This window comes from Tachyglossus aculeatus, chromosome 10 (genome assembly GCF_015852505.1).
Source record: "Tachyglossus aculeatus isolate mTacAcu1 chromosome 10, mTacAcu1.pri, whole genome shotgun sequence".
Lineage (NCBI taxonomy): Eukaryota > Metazoa > Chordata > Mammalia > Monotremata > Tachyglossidae > Tachyglossus > Tachyglossus aculeatus.
In genome coordinates, this window is record NC_052075.1 from 20,765,350 (window position 1) to 20,789,122 (window position 23,773).

The window sequence follows — 23,773 nt, forward strand, 5'->3', positions numbered from 1 at the left end:
AATTTCAAGAACACTCAGATCCCCTAAGATGTGGGAGTTGATTTCATGCAACGCCGGGCACTAAGAACACCTCCCGCTGTGAGCATGCACACAAGCTGTTTCTTCTAACACCCCAGTGTCCTGGATTTGAGTTGACAGGTGAATGCTCCCACGTTTTCTTAAAAACGTTCTACCCAAAAGACAAACCGAAAACACACATCTGAGCGGAACAGGGTGAATTCTCTAGTGAAATGAGAAAAACGACAAAAATTGAGAGGAGAAAACATTACTTGGGCATGCGGCAGAGAGCAATGGAATCCGAATAATAATAATTGTGGTATTTGTTAAGCGTTTACTAGATTCCAAGCACTGCACTAAGCACTGAGGTAGATGCAAGATAATCACACCCTACATGAGATGCACAGTCTAAGTAGGAAGGCGCATAGGTATTGAATCCCCCTTCTGCAGATGAGGGAATTGAGGCATAAAGAAGTGAAGTCAATCATATTTATTTAGCGCTTACTGTGTGCAGAGTACTCAACTACGTGCTTGGGAGAGCACAATACAACAATAAACCAACACATTCCCTGCCCACCAAGAGCTTACAGTCTAGAGGGAAGCAAAGTGACTTGCCCAAGATCACACAGCAGGCACGTGGTGGAGCCGGGATGAGATCCCAGGTCCTCTGACTCCCAAGCTAGGTTATGCTGCTTCCCGCTTCCTAGTTGGTTCCTCATTCCCGAATGACGCTCGGTGTTTTCCGGCCGTTTCCTTCATCACCCTGCAATGCTTAAAACCTAGTTGTGAAGATTTTTTCTGGAGAGGTTTTGGAATTAATAGCCAGAATCAAGCCGGCAAAAACACTGGTGGCTCCTAGGGGCAGTTGCTTTCTCTGTAGCAGCTTCTTTATCTGTCTCTCAGTCTTTGAAAAGATGCTTCACCCAGGAGACAAACATTAAGGGTTTCTTTCAGAGAGCTTGATTTTACTTGTCATAGGAGAATGGCTTATCAGTGTGAGAGGAAGAAGGGTAGAATTTGAAACTCGAGTTGTTTTTAATAGATCATCGAGCAGTTATGGTCCCTTTTTTTTTGGTTAAGTGCTTACTATATTCTTAACAGTACATTAGAGCTGGGATAGCTACAAGGTCAAACACTGTCTATATCCCACATGGAGCTTCCAGTTTTTACCTCCATTTTACAGATTTTTTTATTTTCAGCGTTTTGAACTTTGGGATATTGCCCCGGTTAGCTGGTTTGGGTTTATTACAGGAAATAAAGACCGTGCAGGCCCTTCTTTTGAAGGGAAAAAAAAAAAGTCACCCACACCCCTCTCCCCTACCCGAGGAATCTATAGGTACTTTTAATCATAAATTTATATCTATTCTATTTATTTTATTTTGTTAGTATGTTTGGTTTTGTTCTCTGTCACCCCCTTTTAGACTGTGAGCCCACTGTTGGGTAGGGACTGTCTCTGTATGTTGCCGATTTGTACTTCCCAAGCGCTTAGTACAGTGCTCTGCACATAGTAAGCGCTCAATAAATACGATTGATGATGATGATGAGATGAGGGAACTCAGGCACAGAGGAGTGAAGTGACTTGTCCAAGGCCACACAGCAGACAAGCAGCAGAGCCAGAATTAGAACCCAGGTCCTCCAATTCCCAGGCCCGTGCTTTATCAGCTAGGCCATACTGCTTCTCCATGTGTTGATGAAGCCCTCTTTTCCTTTTCTTCCACTCCCTCTTGTACTGCTTTGACTTGCTCCCTTTATTCATCTCCCCCCTGACCCACGCACTTATGTACACATAGTAATGTATTTATATTATTGTCTATCTCTGCCTCTAGACTGTAAGCTCTCTGTGGGCAAGAAATGTGTCTCTTATATTGTTATATTGTACTCTGTCAAGCACTCAGTACAGTGCTCTACACACAGTAAGTACTCAGTAAATATGTTTGATTGATCGATTGATGTGTTGCAGTTTACATAATGTGCAACAAGTCACATTTTGCTGGCACTCAGAGTTTATTATAAGGGTGACTACTAGAACAACAAGTCAAAATAACTACCTGTCACTAAATTCTTAAATAAGTGAAAGGGTAAGGTTTGAAAAACTAAAACACGTGATCTCCTAATAATGCGGAGGCCAGGTTCTTGACGAACGGTCGAATTGAAGAACGCGCCTCTGACACAACCCAAAGGTGCACAGTGTCTTCAATTAATTCCATCATATTTATTGAGCGCTTCCTTTGTGTGGAGCACCGTACTAAGCCCTTGGGAAAGTACACTACAACAATAAACAGTGACATTCCCTGCCTGCAACAAGTTCACACTTTATGGACAAATTTACACACACTATGGAGTAGCCATCTGTGGCTTAACCAAGAACTCAAGAGATTTCAGAGGGCAGATAGATCTCGTCTATTTTGCCGCCGGCCCCTTCCCCACTCCTCCCTCTGAACTGGAACTCCCTCTTCCACGCATTAAATGCCAGATCACCATTCTTCCAACCTTCAAAGCCTTATTAAGGTCACACCTCTTCCAAGAGGCCTTCCCGGATTAAGTCCTCGTTCTCCCGGCTCCCTCTCCCTTTTGCATCGTCTTGGCACGTGGAACTGTCACCTTTGGGCACTTGGCATTTGCCCCAACCTCAACCCCACAGCACTTACAATAATAATAACAATAATTATGGTATTTGTTAAGTGCTAACTATGTTCCAGGCACTGTTCTAAGCGCAGAGGTAGATATGAGATAGATGGGTTGGACACAGGCTCTGTCCCACAAAGAGCTCATGGTCTTAATCATTATTTTACAGATGAGGGAACTGAGGCCCAGAGAAGTCAAGTGACTGGCCCTAGGTCACACAGCGGTGTCTTCTGCCCTGCCGAACAGGCGTGTTGGAATACCCCTCCCTCCCAAAAACATAGGTGAAATAACAAGTGACTGTGTCCTGTCAAGAGCCCAGTTAAGCCCTGATTCTCATATTCTAATGTAATAACATAAGGCATGTCCTCGCCCTCCAAGTGCCTCTCTGGTGTAAATACGTAGAGGATTCAGTACAAGCCAACCTCCAAAACACAAGATAAAAAAATTTAGAATTTCCCAATGCAAGCAATAGAAAGGTTTACAATAATCTGTTGAATTAAAAAAAAATTAGGAGCAAGAGTAGCATGGCCTGATGGAAAGAGCAAAGACCTAGGAAGCAGAGACAGAGAGTACTAAGTACTTGGGTTCTAATCTCTGCTCTGCCACTTGCCTGATTTATGACCCTGGGGCAGGTCACTTAACTTCTCTGTGCCTCAGTTTCCTCATCTGCAAAATGGAGATGTAATACTTGTTCTCCTTCCCCCTTCAAGCTTTGACACCAATGTGGGACAGGGACCTGGCCTACCTGATTATCTTGTATCTACCCCAGTGTTTAGTACAGTGCTTGGCACATACTAAGGGTTTACCAGGTTGAACAATTACAGTTGTTACACTGGAAACGGTTTACAAAAATTTATGAAATTAAAGGAGATTGCGGGGCTGAGAGGAAGTGCTAATCATGATTGCCTCAGGGATCCATTGCCTGAAGGATCACTCGAACCCAGAGCCGGGCCTTTACCCTTACATTGAGGGGAGAGGAATTGGGGGAGAAGGTCATTTTCCAGCACCTAAAGTCAGCTACATTTCTTTGCTGGGCATGAAAAAAGTAGGTGAAAAATGTGGATTCAGTCTAAAAGAGAGAAAAGAAGTCTTGGACTTTTCTAACCTACCAGTCAATCAATCAATCATATTTATTGAGCATTTACTGTGTGCAGAGCCCTGTAGTAAGCGCTTGGGAGAGGCCGATACAGAGTTGGTAATCACATTCCCTGCACACGAGGTTACAGTATAGAGGGGGAGAAAGATGTTAACATAAATAATTTACAATATATAACATAAATACGTGCATAAGTGCTGTGGGTTGGGCTATGCCCATCTTTTTAAAAATGTGGATAACTGTACGGGGGTGAATATTGAAACTTACAGGAATAAATTATAAATGCCACAATCCAGTGCCCGGAGACAGAAAGAGAGCACATCACCGCTATGAAAGATTGCTGAAATCTTTGAAGACAATTAAAGGAACCATAATTAAATGAAACAATTGTTTTTAAAAAAAGTTTGTTGTTTTTTTTTTTATAAAAGGACCCAATCCTCATTAAATGTATGGAATTATTTTTTCTAAAAAACAGAAACACAAAAATGACTTGCATCTTTCTCAATAAGTGACCTGAAAGTTAACACCTAAACATGCCTAATAGCAAAAAAGAGAAACAAGACTTTTTTTGGTGTGGTTACTCTCTCTCGTAGTGGCCTACTTCAGAATTTATACAGAAAAACCTCAATTTAAGAAGCTTGGACTTGCACCCAATGACACTTACAATTCAGTTTGACCACACCTCAGTTTCCACACTGGTTTCTTTATGGCAAATAACAATAATAATAATAATAATAATAATAATAATAATGATAATTGTGGCATTTGCTAAGCACTTATTATGTGCCAAGTACTGTTCTAAGCACTGGGATGCTAAGCACTTAGTACAGTGCTCTGCACACTGCACACAGTAAGCGTTCAATAAATATGATTGAATGAATGAATGGGGTAGATGCAAGGCAATCAGGTTGGACAAAGTCTATGTCCCACATGGGGCTTCCAGTCTTAATCCCCACTTTCCAGATGAGGGATGAGGCCGAGTAGTAAAGTGACTTGCCCCAGGTCACATAGCAGACCTGGGGCAAAGCCATGATTGATTAGAACCCAGGACCTCTGATTTCCAGGCCTGGGGCTCTTTCCAATAGACCACGCTGAACTTGGCTCCAGTCACGCTTCTGTATTTAAGCACAATCCATTGTACAGTGCATGGCTTATTCCGGTGACAATTTGGAAATACGAATATGTACATTTCCATCTCCCCCATTAGTGTGGAGGCTCCCTGTGGGACCTCAGTCACAGCTTCTGCTGGACTCTCCCAAGTGCTAAGTACGCTGCACTGAACCCAGTGTTATTAACAGTATTAATGTTAATACTGTCACTACTGTTAGTATTCAGGAACCCCCACAAACCAAATAATTTTTTCTCAAGGGAACATTAGTAACTTGGCTAAGAAAACCTTGCCTAGTGGTTGGGACAGACTGTGTATGGATGATGGACGTAATTAAGTGGCTTTCGTAAAGCCGGTGGTCATTGCGGTATTTTTTTTTTCCCTTGCCTCTTGCAAATCTCCTAGTGAACCACATAAACAAGCATGGAAACTAAAACCATTTCCATATACCTCAACTTTGTGACAACAGGCAAGATGACAAAGTTGTATCTTGTTGAATTACTGAAAAGAAAAGGAAATGTTTACCTGCTTCAATGCATTCTTAAAGAATACTGGGGTATTCTTCAATAAAATGTACCTCATCTTGGGCAGTTTCCTTCTTTGCTTTCCTGTTTAGTCAAGGAAGCTTCATATTTCATTTTGCCAGGTAAACACCCTGAAAACTCAGGTCAGGCAATTGTATTTACTGAGAGCTTACTGTGTGCACAGCACTGTACTTGGGAGAGTACGCTGTAACAATAAGTTGTTATAAGTTAGACAGTTTAACAAAGAATCATTCCTTTTGGGTCGCTACTGTGTCCGGCATACTCCCAAGAATATCACTGCCCAAAAAGGCAATGACTCCTATGGGATCGAAAAGCAAAATGGCAAACTTCAAGGGGCATTTTGATTGAGCACTTGAATTGAGAGACGCTGCCATCAGGGGCTTGCGATTTTCAGAATGCCCCAGTCCCTTTAAAAGAAATCGGGAAAATGGCCAATATTTTCCATTGAAGGCCATTCTTCTGTGGAGAAAGAAGATTTGCAAGCACGGAGAGGGTAGAATTCAGACTGCCAGGGGTCAAGGACAGAGTTAGAGGCGAGGAAGTGGAAGCAGTGGGTATAAATAGCCCTCAATGAGTTTGGAAAGGAATGGTAGGTGGGAATTGGGGCAAAAATTGGAGGAAGCCATGGGAATAACATACTGTCATACTATCTACTGCATTCTGCTACAGTTCCACTGAAGAGAATAGGTAACTCCAACTGTCATCACTGTTGTTTGGGAAACAACAGTATAAAGGTAACAACACTTTAGTAACTTCTTATTATACCTGATAATAATCATAATGATTGTGGTACTTAAGCCCTTACTATGTGCCAAACACTGTACTAAGTGCTAGGGTAGAGTTACTATATGTCCTTGGCCCACATGGGATTCCCAGCCAAAAGAGGAATGAAAACAGGTACTTAGCCCCCATTTTACAAATGACTTGTTCAAGGTCACACAGCAAGCACCAGAAGCAGACTTAGAACCCAGGTCCCCCAACTCCCAATAGTACTATTTCCTCTATATACCTTTCATTATATCAAGGATACCTCCTTACCTAAATGAGGGGGAGGGCGGGCATTTTCACTTCATTTTGTGATGAAGAAACATTGCAATTAGAGCCATGCAAAGCAGGGCTGCTTCCAAATCTGATGTCAGTATAATAGTAATAATAAGAATGAGAATGAGAGTAGTTGTTAAGCGCTATGTGCCAGCCACTGTACTGAGCGCAGGGATGCATATAATAATAATAATAATAATAATAATAATGGTATTTGTTAGCGCTTACTATGTGCAAAGCACTTTTCTATGCACTGGGGGGATACAAGGTGATCAGGCTGTCCTACGTGGGGCTCACAGTCTTAATCCCCATTTTAAAGATAAATAATAATAATAATAATTGGCATTTGTTAAGTGCTTACTATGTGCAAAGCACTGTTCTAAGCGCTGGGGAGGATACAGGGTGATCAGGTTGTCCCACATGGGGCTCACAGTCTTAATCCCCATTTTACAGATGAGGTAACTGAGGCCCAGAGAAGTTAAGTGACTTGCCCAAGATCACACAGCAGACATGTGGCGGAGTCAGGATTCGAACCCATGACCTCTGACTCCAAAGCCCTTGCTCTTTCCACTGAGCCACGCTGCTTCTCTAAGGAACTGAGGCACAGAGAAGTTAAGTGACTTGCCCGAAGTCACACAGCTGACAACTGGTGGAGCCGGGATTTGAACCCATGACCTCTGACTCCAAAGCCCATGCTCTTTCCACTGAGCCAAACTGCTTCTCTACAAGCACAGGGATCCTAGTCTTCAGCCCCATTTTACAGGTGGCATAACAGGTACAGAGAAATGCAGTGGCTTGCCTAAGGCCACACAGCAGACAAGCGGCGGAGCCGGGATTAGAACCCATGACCACCCACTACACCATGTACCACAAGTGACTGGAAGCCCTCTTCAGACCTCTGCCAGACACTTCCTCAGTATACACGATACAATGATAGATGACTTTACTACTGCTATTACCCTATCAGAAATGACCGTAAACAGCACATCACTGATTTTCCTATCCCAGGGAGGGTCAGGACTGCGGAAGGTGAGAAGGAAAAACCCATGGCTGCCCTCGTCTCACCTCAGCATTGTTTCCCCTACAGGCTTATTCTTGGGAGAGGCAGGATAACAGCAGTAATAATAACAATAATAATAACAATAATAATAATAATGGGATTTGTTAAGTGCTTACTATGTGCCAAGCACTGTTCTAAGCACTGGGGGAGATACAAGGTTATTAGGTTGTCCCAGGTGGGGCTCACAGTCTTAACCCCCATTTTACAGATGAGGTAACTAAGGCACAGGGAAGTTAAGTGACTTGCCCAAAGTCACACAGCTGACAAGTGGCGGAGCAGGGTCTGCTCTCCCCTGCCCTGGCTCTTTCCTGCTCTACGCTCTCATGTTTCCTCCTGACTTCATTATTCATTCATTCATTCAATTGTGTTTATTGAGCGCTTACTGGAATAATATAATAATAATTACGGTATTTGTTAAGTGTTTATTATATACCAGGCACTGTACTAAGCTCTGGGTGGACATTAGGACATGGGATTGGACACAGTCCCTGTCCCATGCGGGGCTCACAGTCTCAGTCCCCATTTTACAGACGAGCTGAGGCCCATTCTTAATCCCCATTACTTGCCCAAGGTCACACAGCAGACAAGTGGTGAAGCCAGGATTAGAACCCATGACCTTCTGATTCCCAGGCCCGGGCTTTATCCACTAGGCCACTGTTGCTTCTACTTATGCAGAGCACCGTACTCAGCACTGAGAAGAATACAATACAATAATAGACACATTCCCTGCCCACAATGAGCTTCCAGTCTAGGGGGGGGAGACAGACATCAAGATAAATAAATTACAGATCTGTACATAAATGCTGTGGAAAAATATGGAACGCTTTGTGATCAGTCCATCAGTCACTCACCTCTACAGGACTCGTTTTTCCCTTTAAACTCTCTCCTCTGCTTCCAACTTAGCCATAATTACACTGACAATGCCTCTGCCATCCTCGTCTACAAATTCACAACCTTAATGTCATATCTTTGCCTCCCTTCTATCACTTATCTAGACATTCAATCTGTATCATAATGAATCAGAGGAGCTACAACACTCAATATATATGTACGCGAAAAGCTTGTCTTTCATGGAAGGACTAAAATCTTTCCTTTTCCCTTGAATCTTTTGTAATTTAAAAGATCTGACATGTTTTACCATCACTACCTAACCTATGGATGTAATAATAATAATAATAATAATAATAATAATAATAATAATAATAATGTTGGTATTTGTTAAGCGCTTACTATGTGCAAAGCACTGTTCTTAATCCCCATTTTACAGATGAGGTAACTGAGGCACAGAGAAGTGAAGTGACTTGCCCAAAGTCACACAGCTGACAGTTGGTGGAGCCGGAATTTGAACCCATGACCTCTGACTCCGAAGCCCGGGCTGCAATGCTATGAAGATGGCACCCCTGACACTTCATCCACTGTTAACATTCTAACATTAAAAGTTAATCTGAGATTTTAACTATAGCATCTTCAAAAGCTGTAGCACATCAGTGAGCAACTTCATTAATTAAAACCCAGAAAAAAAAGTTTGCTAAACGAAGCAAATGTTCTTATCACTTCTATCTATATTCATTAAAACTGACAGGAAACCAAATATCACCATCTGTCTACTTGCAATACAGACACTAAAAACAGCTCCAGGCTAGCAGAACAACATATAAGACAAAAGTATAAAACTGTAGATCTTGGAAGTTTCACTTACAAATGGACATAAGAGAGAAATATTGGGGAATGAGAAGAAAAGATTTAATGGGTAACACTAATCTCGAAGAAAGCCTTACGAGCTTTACAAGTCTGTGGCTAAATTCAGTATGAATTTTATATTAGCCTAATATTCATGATTGAGATCAACAATTTTGTAAAGCAGAGCAAATATTAGCTCATCTGGCTAGTGATGAAACAACGTGAAAGACAAGCTTCTGATTATAATCAATAAGAAATGCATACCTGGTTTACATAGCAAATTAGACGCACGGAATAGGGGCTTCAATTTGTTACCTATTTCATGTCCTTCAACACACAAAAAGACTTCAATTTCTTGAACAGATCTGTGGTGCCGACATCTCCTGGGTGAAAGTTATAGGACTCCAATTGTAGCACAGGTAACAGGAACATGCTTGCCAACTCTGTAGTATCATACCATTTCAAATGCTTAGTACAGTGCTCCACCCCTAGACTGTAAACTCCTAATGGGCAGGGAACGTGTCTGCTAATTCTTTAGTACTGCATGCTGCCAAGTGCTCAGCACAGTGCTCTGCACATAGTAAATGTTCAGTAAATACCACTAATTGCTTGATCACACACACAGTAAACGCCAAATGAAAACCGATGATGATGAATCCACCAACCACTCATTCAATTATTCATTCTGCTACTTCACCTTAGCATGTTTGTTCCACTCTGATCCTAGTTCTAATATTGATGAATATTTTCTATGTCGGTCTCCACATCCTGAGTCTGTAAGTTCTTCACGGACAGGGGAGCTGTCTTTCGTTTCTTTCTTCTCGACCAAGCAACTCAGTGTATTGTATTGCTTCATTAGGTGTTAGAAAAATACCATTGCTACTGCTACTACTATTAACGACTGAAATACAACGTTATGGTGGCAAAGGAAGATCACAGAGGCAATGCTTTAATTCACAGCCAAATAACATGGCTCCCCCAAATGGGCCCAGAGGTCAGGAGAAAGTCACTGCTACACAGTAGTGTGCAACAGTTGTCTATTTCCGACAGTCAAGTAACGGCAAGCTTTGTACCACAGAATTAAAGAAAGGATGGTAAAAGATATTTAGGAAGGTAAACGAAAGACCACCGATAATATTTTCAATAGTCAGGCTTCAAAATCAAGGCCCTGCTTTAATTTCTTTAAAACGATCTGCATTTTATAAAACAAATTACATACTTCCATACATTTATGAAACCCAATACTCCCACACAAGCATCCCTCTTCGCCAACAGATACATGTTTAATGTGCATATAAATGCCAACAAAACACAATTACCAATTTAACATATCATGCTTGGGAAAGCTTATTCTTAAAACTTTCTAGGTGATCTCAAAGCCCCGTTGAGGTTGCGGCCCATTTGTTTCATTGATCAGTCAATCAATCAGTGGTATTTACTGAGCACCAACTGTGTGCCGAGCACTGTACTAAGTGCTTGGGAGTGTACAATATAACAGAGTTCATTCATTCATTAATTCAACAGTATTTACTGAGCACTGAGTGTGCAAAGCACTGCCCGAAACAAGTTTACATTCCAGAGGGGGAGACAGGCAATAAAATTAATTACTGACAGGGGTGAATAGGAGAGTAGGAGAAGCACCTAAGTGCCTACTGGAACAATGCAATCGGGACAAACTTGGGTACCTATTGGCATACCGCTTGTACCCCTACAGGATGATGCTTTATTCCTCTTTCCATCCCTGTAAATCTTAGATGTTCACATAAATTAAACCGGAGAAGGCTGTTACGTGACTGCAAACTGCACTAAATTGCTACTGTACTACATGTAAAGGTCATACAGAGCGAGAGCATTTCAATTTATGGGAGGGCAAGGGGCACATCACTCAAAAGGAGAAAGGGACTGACAGAAGAAGGGCTAAAACACACCCAATATGAGCCAATAGATTTTAATCACAAAAAATCCCTAATGTACTTGGAAGAGAGTGTTCGTTCTAGCTAAAGTAGGCACTCTCGTATACTTAGTCTGTCATGCATTCATAACATTGCCACTATAATTCTACACAAAATGATGCCAAATGAGGTTAAAAAAAAGATGCCCTTTAAATTATACTGAGGCTAACTTTTTTTGGGTGGTGCCAATAAAGTAATAAAGTAATTGTGGTATTTGATAAATGTTTTCTCTGTGGCAAGCACTAAACTAAGTGCTGGAGTAGACACAAGGTAATCAGGTTGGACACAGGCCCCATCCCACATAGGGATCACAGTCTAAGTAGCGGGGGAAACAGTCAATCGATTAATCAATGGAATTTATCAAGTGCTGACTGTGGTCAAAGCACCATACCATGTGCTTGGGAAACTTCGAGAGTTGGTAGTAATAACAGTAACAACTGTGGAATTCGTTGAATGCTTTCTCTGTTCCAGGCATTGTACTAAGCACTGGGGTAAATTTAAGGTAACTGAGTTTGGACAGAGTTCCTGTCCCACATGGGGTCACAGTCTTAACAATAATAATAATGATACAATAATAATAATGATGGTATTTGTTAAGTGCTATGTGCCAGGCACTGTACTAAGCGCTGGGGTGGATACAACTAATCAGTTTGGACACAGTCCCTGTCACATATGGGGGCTCACATTCTCAATTCTCATTTTACAGAAGAGGTAGTAAAATGACTTGCCCAAGGTTACACAGCAGACAAGTGTCGAAGTCAGGATTAGAACCCAGGTCCTTCTGCCCCCTAGGCCCGTGTCTATCCACTACACCACTTAAACTGGAAATAAACTTATTCTTTGTGGGTACAACTATTCACTGTGCAGAAAACACTTGTGAATATTTAGGACCCTCAAACACTTCATCAACCATCAGGGAATACAGGACTCCCTTAGAAGGCAGTGTTCTTGCTGTAGGTTGAGATCCCAGTGACTGCAATGGAGTTGATAACTGATCAATGGTTGGTTTAAACACGGTGACCCAAAATATTCGCAAGTACTAAAGAACTAGTAGTAGTTGACTGTAAGCTCATGGTGGGCATGAAACTTGTCCAGCCACTCTGTTATATTATACAGAGCTTAGTTCAGTACTTTGCACTCAAGGGAAGCAGCATGGCCTAGTGGACAGAGTCCAGGCCTGGGAATCAGAAGAACCTGGGTTCTAAGAGGACTTGATTTTAGCAGAACAGTGACCCTGAAAGCATTCAAAAATCAGTTTGACTGACTTCTGATACAAAATCGCCGTTGAATACATGATTGCTTCATCATTCTCCACTGAGCGTTTTTTTCCCCAAACATGGTCAGTATTCCTGGCATTCTTTGAATTTACATAATATCCTAGTATCCAACATAAATCATCACCACGGGAAAAAAAGGCTAAAGAATCATAAACAGCATCCTAAACAATAACACTAGGCAGCCCAAAAGGCAAGAATCCCACTAGTTAATCCGCAATTGTTCAATTTCCCAAACTACACATTTATGTAAAACACCACAGAGTAGGGCTTCAGAAGCCACTAATTCTCCAAGATGAGACTCAAGTGCATCTCTTAAATTTGGGAAAGAACAGTTTAAGATGATTTCCAAGGAAATTCAGAAGGGGAAAAAAAAAAATCAAGAACCACTTCTCAATTCAGATTCTGCTTTAAACCCTCCTTGTAGTCAGGGAACATGTTTACCAACTCTGTTTCTGTAATCTCCCCAACACTGAGTACAGTGCTCTACACACAGTAAAAGTGCTCAATAAATACCACTGATTAACATTAGCCTGATTGCAACTTAGTTGTTCACTCAGGCCAAAAAGTCTCAGATGCTAAGAACAACAATGAAACTTGAAGAGAGACAGAAAATCAATCGATGGAGCAATGGTATTTACTGAGCGTTCACTGTGGGCAGAGCACTGTACTAAGGATTTAGGAGAGGACTCAAGAAGTCCAGCGGACAATCTGAATGCTGAATTGTAGGGTCGGTATTCCAAGCCTGTTAGACCTGGACGAGTCTTTGCTGAACCCCAGCTTTTTTTTTTTTTGGAAAGGTCTTTGTTAAGCGCTTACTATGTGCCAGGCACTGGGGTAGATACAAGCCAATTGGGTCAGACATAGTCCCTGTCCATTGTGGGGCTCACAGTCTTAATCCCCATTCTCCAGATGAGGTATCTGAGGCCCAGAAGTGAAGTGACTTGCCCAAGGTCACACAGCAGACAAGTTGCAGAGCCAGAATTAGAACCCAGGTCCTTCTGACTGCCGGGCCCTCACTCTATCCACTAGAGCATGAGCTTTCTCAGTTACATGCTACTTCAATCTGCTTCCTCCACCCGCCTCCAAATCCCAGAGCTCTAGGAGGCTGAGGAGTAGAGATGCAAGTCCTTTTTACCTCTCCTGAGTCCAGGAGAGATGAGACATATGTATCGCCCAGGAGCTTAAGCACTCAATCAATCGTATTTCTTGAGTGCTTACTGTGTGCGGAGCACTGTACTAAGTGCTTGGGAGAATACAATACCACAGCTGCTAGGCACTTTCCCTGCCCACAAGGAGCTTGCCTTACTAGAAAGAACACGTGTTTGGGAGTCAGAGGCTGTGGGTTCTAATCCCATCTCCGCCATTTATCAGCTGTATGACTTTGGGCAAGTCACTTAACTTCTCTGAGCCTGAAGTACCTCATCTGGAAAATGGAGATTAAGACTGTGAGCCCCTTGTGGGAAAACCTGATTACCTTGTATTTACCCCAACGCTTAGAACAGTGCTTGGCACATAGTAAGCGCTTAACAAATACCATTATTACTATTATTATTATTACACAGACTATCCTAGAAGCTTGTGACAGACAAGGTACAATGTGACAGACAAGCATGTGCGAAGCTTGTGACAGACAAGGGACTGAATAAGGTCAGGGAAAAGGCTCCCTCTCTCAGTGGACAGTTTAGAAAATGAGATAATAGTGAATAATAACAGTAACTGCGATACTGGTTCAGCACCTATCATGTGCCAAGCACTGTACTACATGTTGGAGTAGAAGCAAGATAACCTACTTAGACACAGTCAATCTTTTTTATTGAGCACTTACTGGGTGTAGAGCACTGGACTGAGCGCTTGGGAGAGTCCAAAAGAACAATCTAACAGACACATTCCCTGCCCCTACTGAGCTTACAGTCCTTAAACCCCATGGAGTTCACAAGCTAAGGAGTTCACAAGCTAAGGGAAGCAGGGAAAAAATTATAATAATGATGGTATTTATTAAGCACTTACTAGGTGCCAGGCACTGTAGTAAATGCTGAGGTGGATACAAGCAAATCGGGTTGGGCACAGTCCCTTGTCCCACTTGGGGCTCACAGCCTCAATCCCCATCTTCCAAATGAGGCAACTGAGGCCCAGAGAAGCAAACTGACTTGCCCAAGGTCACCCAGCAGACAAGTGGTGGACATGGCATTAGAACCCATGACCTCTAGCTCCCAGGCCCATGCTCTACAATAACAATAATGTTGGTATTTAACGCTTACTATGAGCCAAGCACTGTTCTAAGCACTGGGGGAGATACAGTCTCACAGTCTTCATCCACATTTGACAGATGAGGTAACTGAGGCACAGAGAAGTTAAGCGACTTGCCCAAGGTCACAAAGCTGACAAGTGGCAGAGCCGGGATTAGAACCCATGACCTCTGACTCCCAAGCCTGTGCTCTTTCCACTAAGACCTGCTGCTTCTCCTCCACTACGCCATGCTGCTTCTCTTAACTGGAAAAGAGAAGGGTGACTGCAGGCTGCCAAACTCTTCTCCGTAGTTGTAGTAGTATCAGTAGTGGTAGTATTAATAATAATGATTGTTTACTGTGTGTCAAGCATTGAACTAAGCGCTGGAATATTAGAAAATAAATGGAAATCAGTCTCTGGCCCTCGGGAAGCCCACAATCTAAAACCAAAAAGAGGGAGGGTGGAGAAAAGGTGAAAGCAAAACAGAGACACACACACAACACCAAGGACAAAAACCAATTCGGTAGGATTTTCACACTAGGGGAGCAGAATATCAGGCTTCTCATGGCTCAGAATCCACTCGCAATAACCGCCACAGCAGCAGCCTCTACAGTCTCCCTGAGCTTTCAAGGCAGCTGCTTCCACAATTTAAGGACAGAAATTAATTAACTGAGCCACTAAATGCATGTCTAACTGTTCTGAAGTATCTGAAAAATTGTGAGTTTTTGAATTCCTTACTTGAAGGGCATTTCAGTGCTAGCTGAGACTTTCCTGTATTTTCCTTTCCGGATGAAGTGGTTCTAAAAACACTTTTAAAGCGTGGGGTCTCCATCAGATGGGCTTTCACTATGGCATGTTTGTCTTTCATTTTCAGAATGTATTGCATTACATTCGCAAAATCCCGAGGGAAATTTACCTGGTTCTATAAGAGAAAGACAGACCACGAAATGGACATGAAAAAGAAAATGTGCAGAAATCACTTTTTAAAAAAGTAATTCCCCAGATGATGTAACACTCTGACAGATGTTGTTCTGAGCTTCTTCGGGGGTCATTTAATCTAACCGCGAGCCGGATTAATTCTGGGAGTAGTTTTAGTTGTTTGTGTTTTTCCGAATGTAATTCTGCTAACACAACACTGGGGATACTCGAGGCCCTGCCATGCTAAGTAGAATCTAGCCCCATTGGAACTAACTCTTTATGTTACTGTTAGTAAAAGAGAGAACCGAGACCACTTCTAATTTATCTGTGGACAGCCCAGGCAAAAAAAAAAAAAAAAAAAAGCTATCTATTCCTTCCACTGACAATTATAAGGCTGTGGATTCTCTTGGCAGTGCCAAGTGCAACTTTGAAAGAAAATGATGGGGAAGGAGGACCACACCACTTACAAATCAATACCCTGCCTGAAGGAGTATTTCAGCAAAGAAAATTTAATTACAAATTATTAGGAGACAAAACACATTTCTTGGAATTCTGCATGAAACAATGCATTTTTGGGGGTGGGTGGGGGGAGGAGAGGAGGGAGGGGAGAGTAGCTCCTTGAAAGAAGGGATCCTATTCATCAACTCCATTACACTTTCCCAATGGCTTAGTACAGCACTCTCCACAGAGCAAGCATTCAATGAATACTCTAATAATTATGGTATTTGTTAAATGCTTATTATGTGCCAGGCACTGTACGATGGGGTTGGACAAAGTCCCTGTCCCAAGTAGGGTTCACAGTTTCGATCCCCAATACTACTGACTGACTGTGAATGACAAGGCCCCTAGAAACATTATTATTTTCATTAAGCTACTCCATTCCTATTTTCCCCAACTCAGAGTCATTGATGGCTCTTTCATTTAATCTTTCAGTTTGGGTACCATCTTTAGTACTCTACAGATAGATTTATCCCTTAGCCACAGAGCATATTTTAAAATTCTCATTTTCCATAACTATCAAATGTTGATCATCACACCCAAAAGTGAAGATTCAATAAGGAGATGGGGTGAAACTTTGATCCAAATTTTCCATTTTCCTTTTACAACTGTGGCATGATAAAAAAGGTTTTCAGTTCTCTATGAAAATGGTTGCCAAGTTACTCAAATGTAATTTAAGAAAACAAATCAGCGACCACGCATGTTCAAGCGCCATTAAAAGTGGGCCGGATGGAGTTAAAGAAATGATCATTCGCAGAAAGTTGCACAGGCTTCAAAAGGCAGATTATAGTACATGCATTTCTCACTAACATTGAGGAAAATTGCAGAAAAAGTCCTAATCCGCTCTATACCCCTGACAAGAATAGATCTAGGATCAGAGAATCCTGCACCCTGCTCTACCAGGTCAGAACAGTTTCCGATGACAGATTTGACATAGCACCTTCTGACTGAACTGGCAAAAATCACCTATTTAACTACCATCTCCTCGAATTTCCAGGACTACTCTTACAGGAGCCTAAAGAGACACAAGAATCACTACTGAATGACACTGAAACTGAAAAGGGCAGATTTTTAATGGGATGTGAATTTTTACACTTGCAAGACCCTATGTAACAAGTTCCCGATTTAAATAAATCATTGAAAAATGGAGCAAACTTTACTTGACTATTCTTCTAGACTGTAAACTCCTTCTAGACTGTTAACCCCTTATGGAGAGGGAACGTGTCTGCTAATTCTGCTGAACTGTACTCTCCCTAGCACTCAGTACAGTGCTCTCCACCTAATAAGTGCTCAATAAATACCACCAATCAATAAGGAGGAATTGATCCTGAAGGGGAATAGTGAGCGGCGGCACACTGTAATCATCCAACACCATTTCCAAAACAAATGCTGTGTTTTAACAAAATGCAGAAAACGCTAGAAAAACCTTCAAAGATGGTCAGAGAATCAGCATGGCTTAGTGGAAAGGGTGCGGGATTGGGAGTCAGAGGTCATGGGTTCTAACCTCAAATCCACCACTTATCTGTGCGACTTTGATCAAGTCACTTCACTTCTCTATGCCTCAGTTTCCTCATCTGTAAAATGGGAATTAAGACTGTGAGACCCACGTGGGACAACCTGATTACCTTGTATCTACCCCGGCGCTTAGAACAGTGCTTTGCACATAGTAAGCGCTTAACAAATACCATAGTTGTTGTTAGAGAAGAAACTCAACCTAGTTATGTTAGGCCTTTTGCTGAAATCTGCTCTATGAACATCCTCTAACTCAAGGATTTCATAATTTCTGAATGTACTCGGTTCATTCATTCAATTGTGGTTACTGAGCTCTCAAAATGTGCAAAGCACTGTACTAAGCGCTTGGGAGAGTACGATATAGCAACAGACGGGCACATTCCCTCCCCACAATGAGCTCACAGTTGTAACTTAATTGCCCTGTCGACATTCGACCCGTTGAAATCGTTCTTGAACATTCTTTCACCGGTGACATAGGTGTCAGTAATTTTCATTTCAGGACTAATTCCAGGGATGAATCAGATTTCACAGCAAATGTTCACACCCCGGACAATATGTACTGTGAAAAGGGATTGCTACTCCAAGACGGTGACGATACTCTGGGCTAAGCCTTTAAAAGAATGGTACGCTTTCGGCCTTTTCAAATGCAAACTGACATATGATTTCAAAATACACAAACGTACAAATGCAAAAACAGACCACGGCCAGCTTTCTGAGTTCATTAACCAGAAGCATGAATATAACTTCATAACTAACAAATGGTTATAAGGGTACGGAGGAGGAAAAATGTGCAAACAAAATAAAAACAATGTTGTTCATCACTTTTTAATTTTCATTTGCCTTTGACAGTCTAAATATTCCTCTGACTTCAAAATGGGCTATTTGCAACAGGTCAGTCACGGCGGAATGGCTTAACTTGGTGGAATATCCAACTAAAAAACACACTTAAAAAAAACAACTGGTCTCGAGATTCCTAACTCCTTGTAAACCGCCTTTGTTGTTGCTGACCTAAGCCAGATTAATGTGTATTTTCGCATGTTAGCAACAGGCCACAGAAACTGGTGGAGGATTTTTGTTTTCGTAGGTAGGGGTGATCAATGGCTAACCATTTAAAACCTCACCCAAGTGCACACCGACCACCCATTCTGATCCTCCCCCAGCCCAGACGAGGGGAAAACGTCAGAAACCAGCCACCGCCAAATGAAGAATATGATGCAAAACTCAAGTCCCTGCTGCAACCTGCAGAGAGGGCAGGGAGCTGGAAATAAATCAAGGATTTTTTTTGTTTGTTTGTTTCCAGAAGGGTCACGGTTGCGGGAGAGAAAACCTTTTCATGCAACCCCTTCTTGTTGCCATTTTGCATTTTTGGAATGTCTTCCCTGCCCCGAAAGAGGTGGGGGGGAGGAAAAAAGGGCCAACTGCTCTTGTTATCGTTTTCCCCGGGCTGTCCCGGATCCTGCCCTAGAGGCAGGCTCTCTGCACAAACTTCTCCCGAACAATAGCCTTTGTATATCCTCATACGGACATTTACATAAAGGCTTTTCTATTCCCACAACAAAGAATCCTTGGAAGAAGAAAAAAAAAAGAAGAAGAAAAAGGAGAAAAATCAGAGCTTTCCTCCCCTGCTTTTAAGGTATTTACGACCCTCGCTTGGCCCTGGAGGGATGAGGGTGGTCGTTTGGTTCTGGGCGCTTAGAACAGTGCTTTGCACATAGTGAGAGCTTAATAGATGCCATCATTATCATCATCATCATCAATCGTATTTATTGAGCGCTTACTGTGTGCAGAGCACTGTACTAAGCGCTTGGGAAGTACAAATTGGCAACATATAGGGACAGTCCCTACCCAACAGTGGGCTCACAGTCTAAAAGGGGGAGACAAAACCAAACATACTAACAAAATAAAATAAATAGAATAGATATGTACAAGTAAAATAAATAGAGTAATAAATATGTACAAACATATATACATATATACAGGTGCTGTATATATATATATATCCTGTATATATACATATATATGTATATATATCATCATCATCAATCGTATTTATTGAGCGCTTACTATGTGCAGAGCACTGTACTAGGCGCTTGGGAAGTACAAATTGGCAACATATAGAGACAGTCCCTACCCAACAGTGGGCTCACAGTCTAAAAGAATATATATATTCTATATATATATGTATTCTACATATATATATTCTATATATATATATATATATATCTCCTGGGTTTGAGCTCAGAAAAGCACAAAGAAAAATAAGGATCCGAATGGATCCCGGCCCGGGTTGGGCTTCTGCAATGGAGAAGCCGCCCCCCTGGATTTTTCCCAGCCCCGGGAATTCCTGGGATCCGCACCCCGCATTCCCTTCCCCCCTCCAAGCCTCTCCCTGCATGGGAGCAGGAACTGTTTCCAGCGTTTGCTTCCCTTTTCTGCGGGCTGCGGGGCATTCGGGTGTCGCCGTGCAAGGGGGGGAAAAGGGGGGATCCCCCACCCTCCATATTATAAATTAAACCAAAATAAAAAAGGGGGGAAGGGGTTTACACCAACCTTGCATGCCCACGTTCCGGGTGCCCAGCTTTGCAGGCCGGGCCGGGAGCGCTGGGGAAGATCGGGAGCCCGGAGGCCCGCGACCAATCGGCGGGCAGGAGCCATCGCCGCCGGCCAATCCGGAGGCGCCGCCGCCGGGCGCCGGCCAATCAGAGCGCGCCTCCTTACTCCGTCCGCCGCGTTGGGGAGGAGGGGAGGGCGGGGCGGGGCAGAACAGGGCGGCCCAACCAACTCCGCCCTCCAGCAGGCTCCTCTCCAATCATTATCAATCAATCAATCAATCAATCAATCAATCAATCAATCGTATTTATTGAGCGCTTACTGTGTGCAGAGCACTGTACTAAGGCGCTTGGGAAGTCCAAGTTGGCAACATAGAGAGACAGTCCCTACCCAACAGTGGGCTCACAGTCTAAAAGGGGGAGACAGAGAACAAAACCAAACGTACTAACAAAATAAAATAAATAGAATAGATATGTACAAGTAAAATAAATAAATAAATAAATAAATAAATAAATAAATAAATAAATAGAGTAATAAATAAATAGAGTAATAAATATGTACAAGTGGGCAACATACAGAGACAGTCCCTACCCAACAGTGGGCTCACAGTCTAAAAGGGGGAGACAGAGAACAAAACCAAATGTACGAACAAAATAAAATAAATAGAATAGATATGTACAAGTAAAATAAATGAATAGAGTAATAAATATGTACAAGTTGGCAACATATAGAGACGGTCCCTACCCAACAGTGGGCTCACAGTCTAAAAGGGGGAGACAGAGAACAAAACCAAACATACTCACAAAATAAAATAAATAGAATAGATATGTACAAGTAAAATAAATAAATAGAGTAATAAATATGTACAAGTGGGCAACGTATAGAGACAGTCCCTACCCAACAGTGGGCTCACAGTCTAAAAGGGGGAGACAGAGAACAAAACCAAACATACTCACAAAATAAAATAAATAGAATAGATATGTACAAGTAAAATAAATAAATAAATACATAGAGTAATAAATATGTACAAGTTGGCAACATATAGAGACAGTCCCTACCCAACAGTGGGCTCACAGTCTAAAAGGGGGAGACAGAGAACAAAACCAAACATACTCACAAAATAAAATAAATAGAATAGATATGTACAAGTAAAATAAATAAATAAATAGAGTAATAAATATGTACAAGTGGGCAACATATAGAGACAGTCCCTACCCAACAGTGGGCTCACAGTCTAAAAGGGGGAGACAGAGAACAAAACCAAACATACTCACAAAATAAAATAAATAGAATAGATATGTACAAGTAAAATAAATAAATACATAGAGTCATAAATATGTACAAACATATATACATATATACAGGTGCTGTGGGGAAGGGAAGGAGGTAAGATGGGGGGGATGGAGAGGGGGACAATCGTTAGCAAAGAACTATTATGGTTAGGAGAACTATTTCATGATTATAGCATTTGCTAAGGGCATAGTATTTGCTAAGTGCTGGGATAGGCACAAGATAATAAGATCAGACACAGGCCCAGTTCCACACAGGGCTAACAACATAAGAGGCAGGGAGAGCGGGCATCCTCACATCTGACAGTTGGGGAAACTGAGGCTCAAAGAGGTTAAGTGACTTGTCCCATGCCCACGGCAGAGATGAGAGTAGAAGCAAGGTCACCTGACTCCTTAGCCCTTTCCCTCAGACCGCACTGCCTCTACTTCTTTTGCAAATAATCCACTGTCACAGGATGTTGTACCCTGGAGAGAATCACTAATAATAATGACGGCACTTTTTAAGCGCTTACTATGTGCCAAGCACTGTTCTAAGCGCTGGGGTAGATTCAAGGTCATCAGGTTGCCCCGCATGGGGCTCACAGTCTTCATCCCATTTTACAGATGAGAGAACAAAGAATAATAATAATGATGGTATTTGTTAAGCGCTTACTATGGGCCAAGCACTGTTCTAAGCGCTGGGGTAGATTCAAGGTCATCAGGTTGCCCCACGTGGGGCTCACAGTCTTCATCCCATTTTACAGATGAGAGAAGAAAGAATAATAATAATGATGGTATTTATTAAGCGCTTACTATGTGCCAAGCACTGTTCTAAGCACTGGGATAGATTCAAAGTCATCAGGTTGCCCCGTGTGGGGCTCACAGTCTTCATCCCCATTTTACAGATGAGGGAACTGAGGCACAAAGAATAATAATGATGGTATTTGTTAAGCACTTAGTATGTACCAAACACTGTTCTAAGTGCTGGGGTAGATTCAAGGTCATCAGGTTGCCCCGCGTGGGGCTCACAGTCTTCTTCCACATTTTACAGATGAGGGAACTGTGGCACAAAGAATAATAATAATAATGATGATGGTATTTGTTAAGTGCTTACTATGGGCCAAGCACTGTTCTAAGAGCTGGGGTAGATACAAGGTCATCAGGTTGCCCCACGTGGGGCTCACAGTCTTAATCCCCATTTTACAGAAGAGGGAACTGAGACACAAAGAATAATAATAATAATAATGATAATTATAGTATTTGTTAAGCACTTACTGTGTCAAGCGCTGTTCTAACCGCTGGGATAGATACAGAGTCTATCCCACGTGGGGCTCACAGTCTTAAACCCCATTTTACAGACGAGGGAACTGAGGCATGGAGAACAGTAATAATAATAATGATGGTATTTGTTAAGCGCTTACTATGTGCCAAGCACTGTTCTAAGCACTGGGGTAGATACAAGGTCAACATGTTGTCCCACGTAGGGTTCACAGTCTTCATCCCCATTTTACAGATGAGGGAACTGAGGCACAGAAGTGAAGTGATTTGCCCAAGGTCACAGAGCAGACAAGTGGCAGAGCCGGGATTAGAACTCCAACCCACCCAGCCACCATTCATTCACTCAAGCCTATTTATTGAGCGCTTACTGTATGCACAGCACTGTACCATGCACTTGGGAGCGCACAATACAGCAATAAACAAGCACACTGCCGGCCCATAATGAGTTTACAGTCTCCTGAATAGCTGGTTGATCCTATTTATTGAGCGCTTACTGCGTGCACAGCACTGTACTAAGCGCTTGGGAGAGCACAAAGCAACAATAAATAGACGCATCCCCAACCTATAATGAGTTTATAGTTTAGAGAGCAGCTAGCGGATCCTATTTATTGATTGCTTACCATGTGCAGAACACTGTACTAAGCGCTTGAGAGAGTACTATCCAAAAATATGACTGATATTGCTCATCTCTAGACTATATAAATTGGTTGTAGACAGGGAATGTGTCTGTTTACTGTTATATGGTACTCTCCCAAGTGCTTAGTAGTAATGAGCCCACTATTGGGTAGGGACTGTCTCTATATGTTGCCAACTTGTACTTCCCAAGCGCTTAGTACAGTGCTCTGCACACAGTAAGTGCTCAATAAATACGATTGATTGATTGATTAATAACAATTGTGGTACTTAAGCACTTACTATGGTCCAGGCACTGTACTAAGCTCTGGGGTGGATATAAGCAAATCAGGTGGGACACAGTCCCTGTCCCAAATGGGGCTCACAGTCTTAATCCCCATTTTACAGATGAGGTAACTGAGGCCCAGAGAAGTGACTTGCCCAAGATCACACAGTGCTCTGCACACAATAAGCCTTCGATAAATGACTGAATGAATACGTTGCCCGCAAACACCGAGTTTACAATCTTC

General features: G+C 42.2%; 1 protein-coding gene across 3 annotated transcripts in view; it reads right to left on the reverse strand.

Moving 5' to 3' along the window:
• The window catches only part of CTBP1 (C-terminal binding protein 1), a 368,238-nt gene that overhangs the window by 179,729 nt on the left and 164,736 nt on the right, over positions 1-23,773 (reverse strand). The window contains exon 1 of one of the 3 annotated variants that reach the window (XM_038753251.1): positions 20,086-20,107. The exons of the other annotated variants lie outside the window; for them this stretch is intronic. Coding sequence (XP_038609179.1) covers positions 20,086-20,092 — 7 coding nt within the window. The 5' untranslated portion in view covers positions 20,093-20,107. Of the gene's footprint in view, positions 1-20,085; positions 20,108-23,773 lie in introns of those variants that run through there. 3 annotated transcript variants of the gene reach the window in all.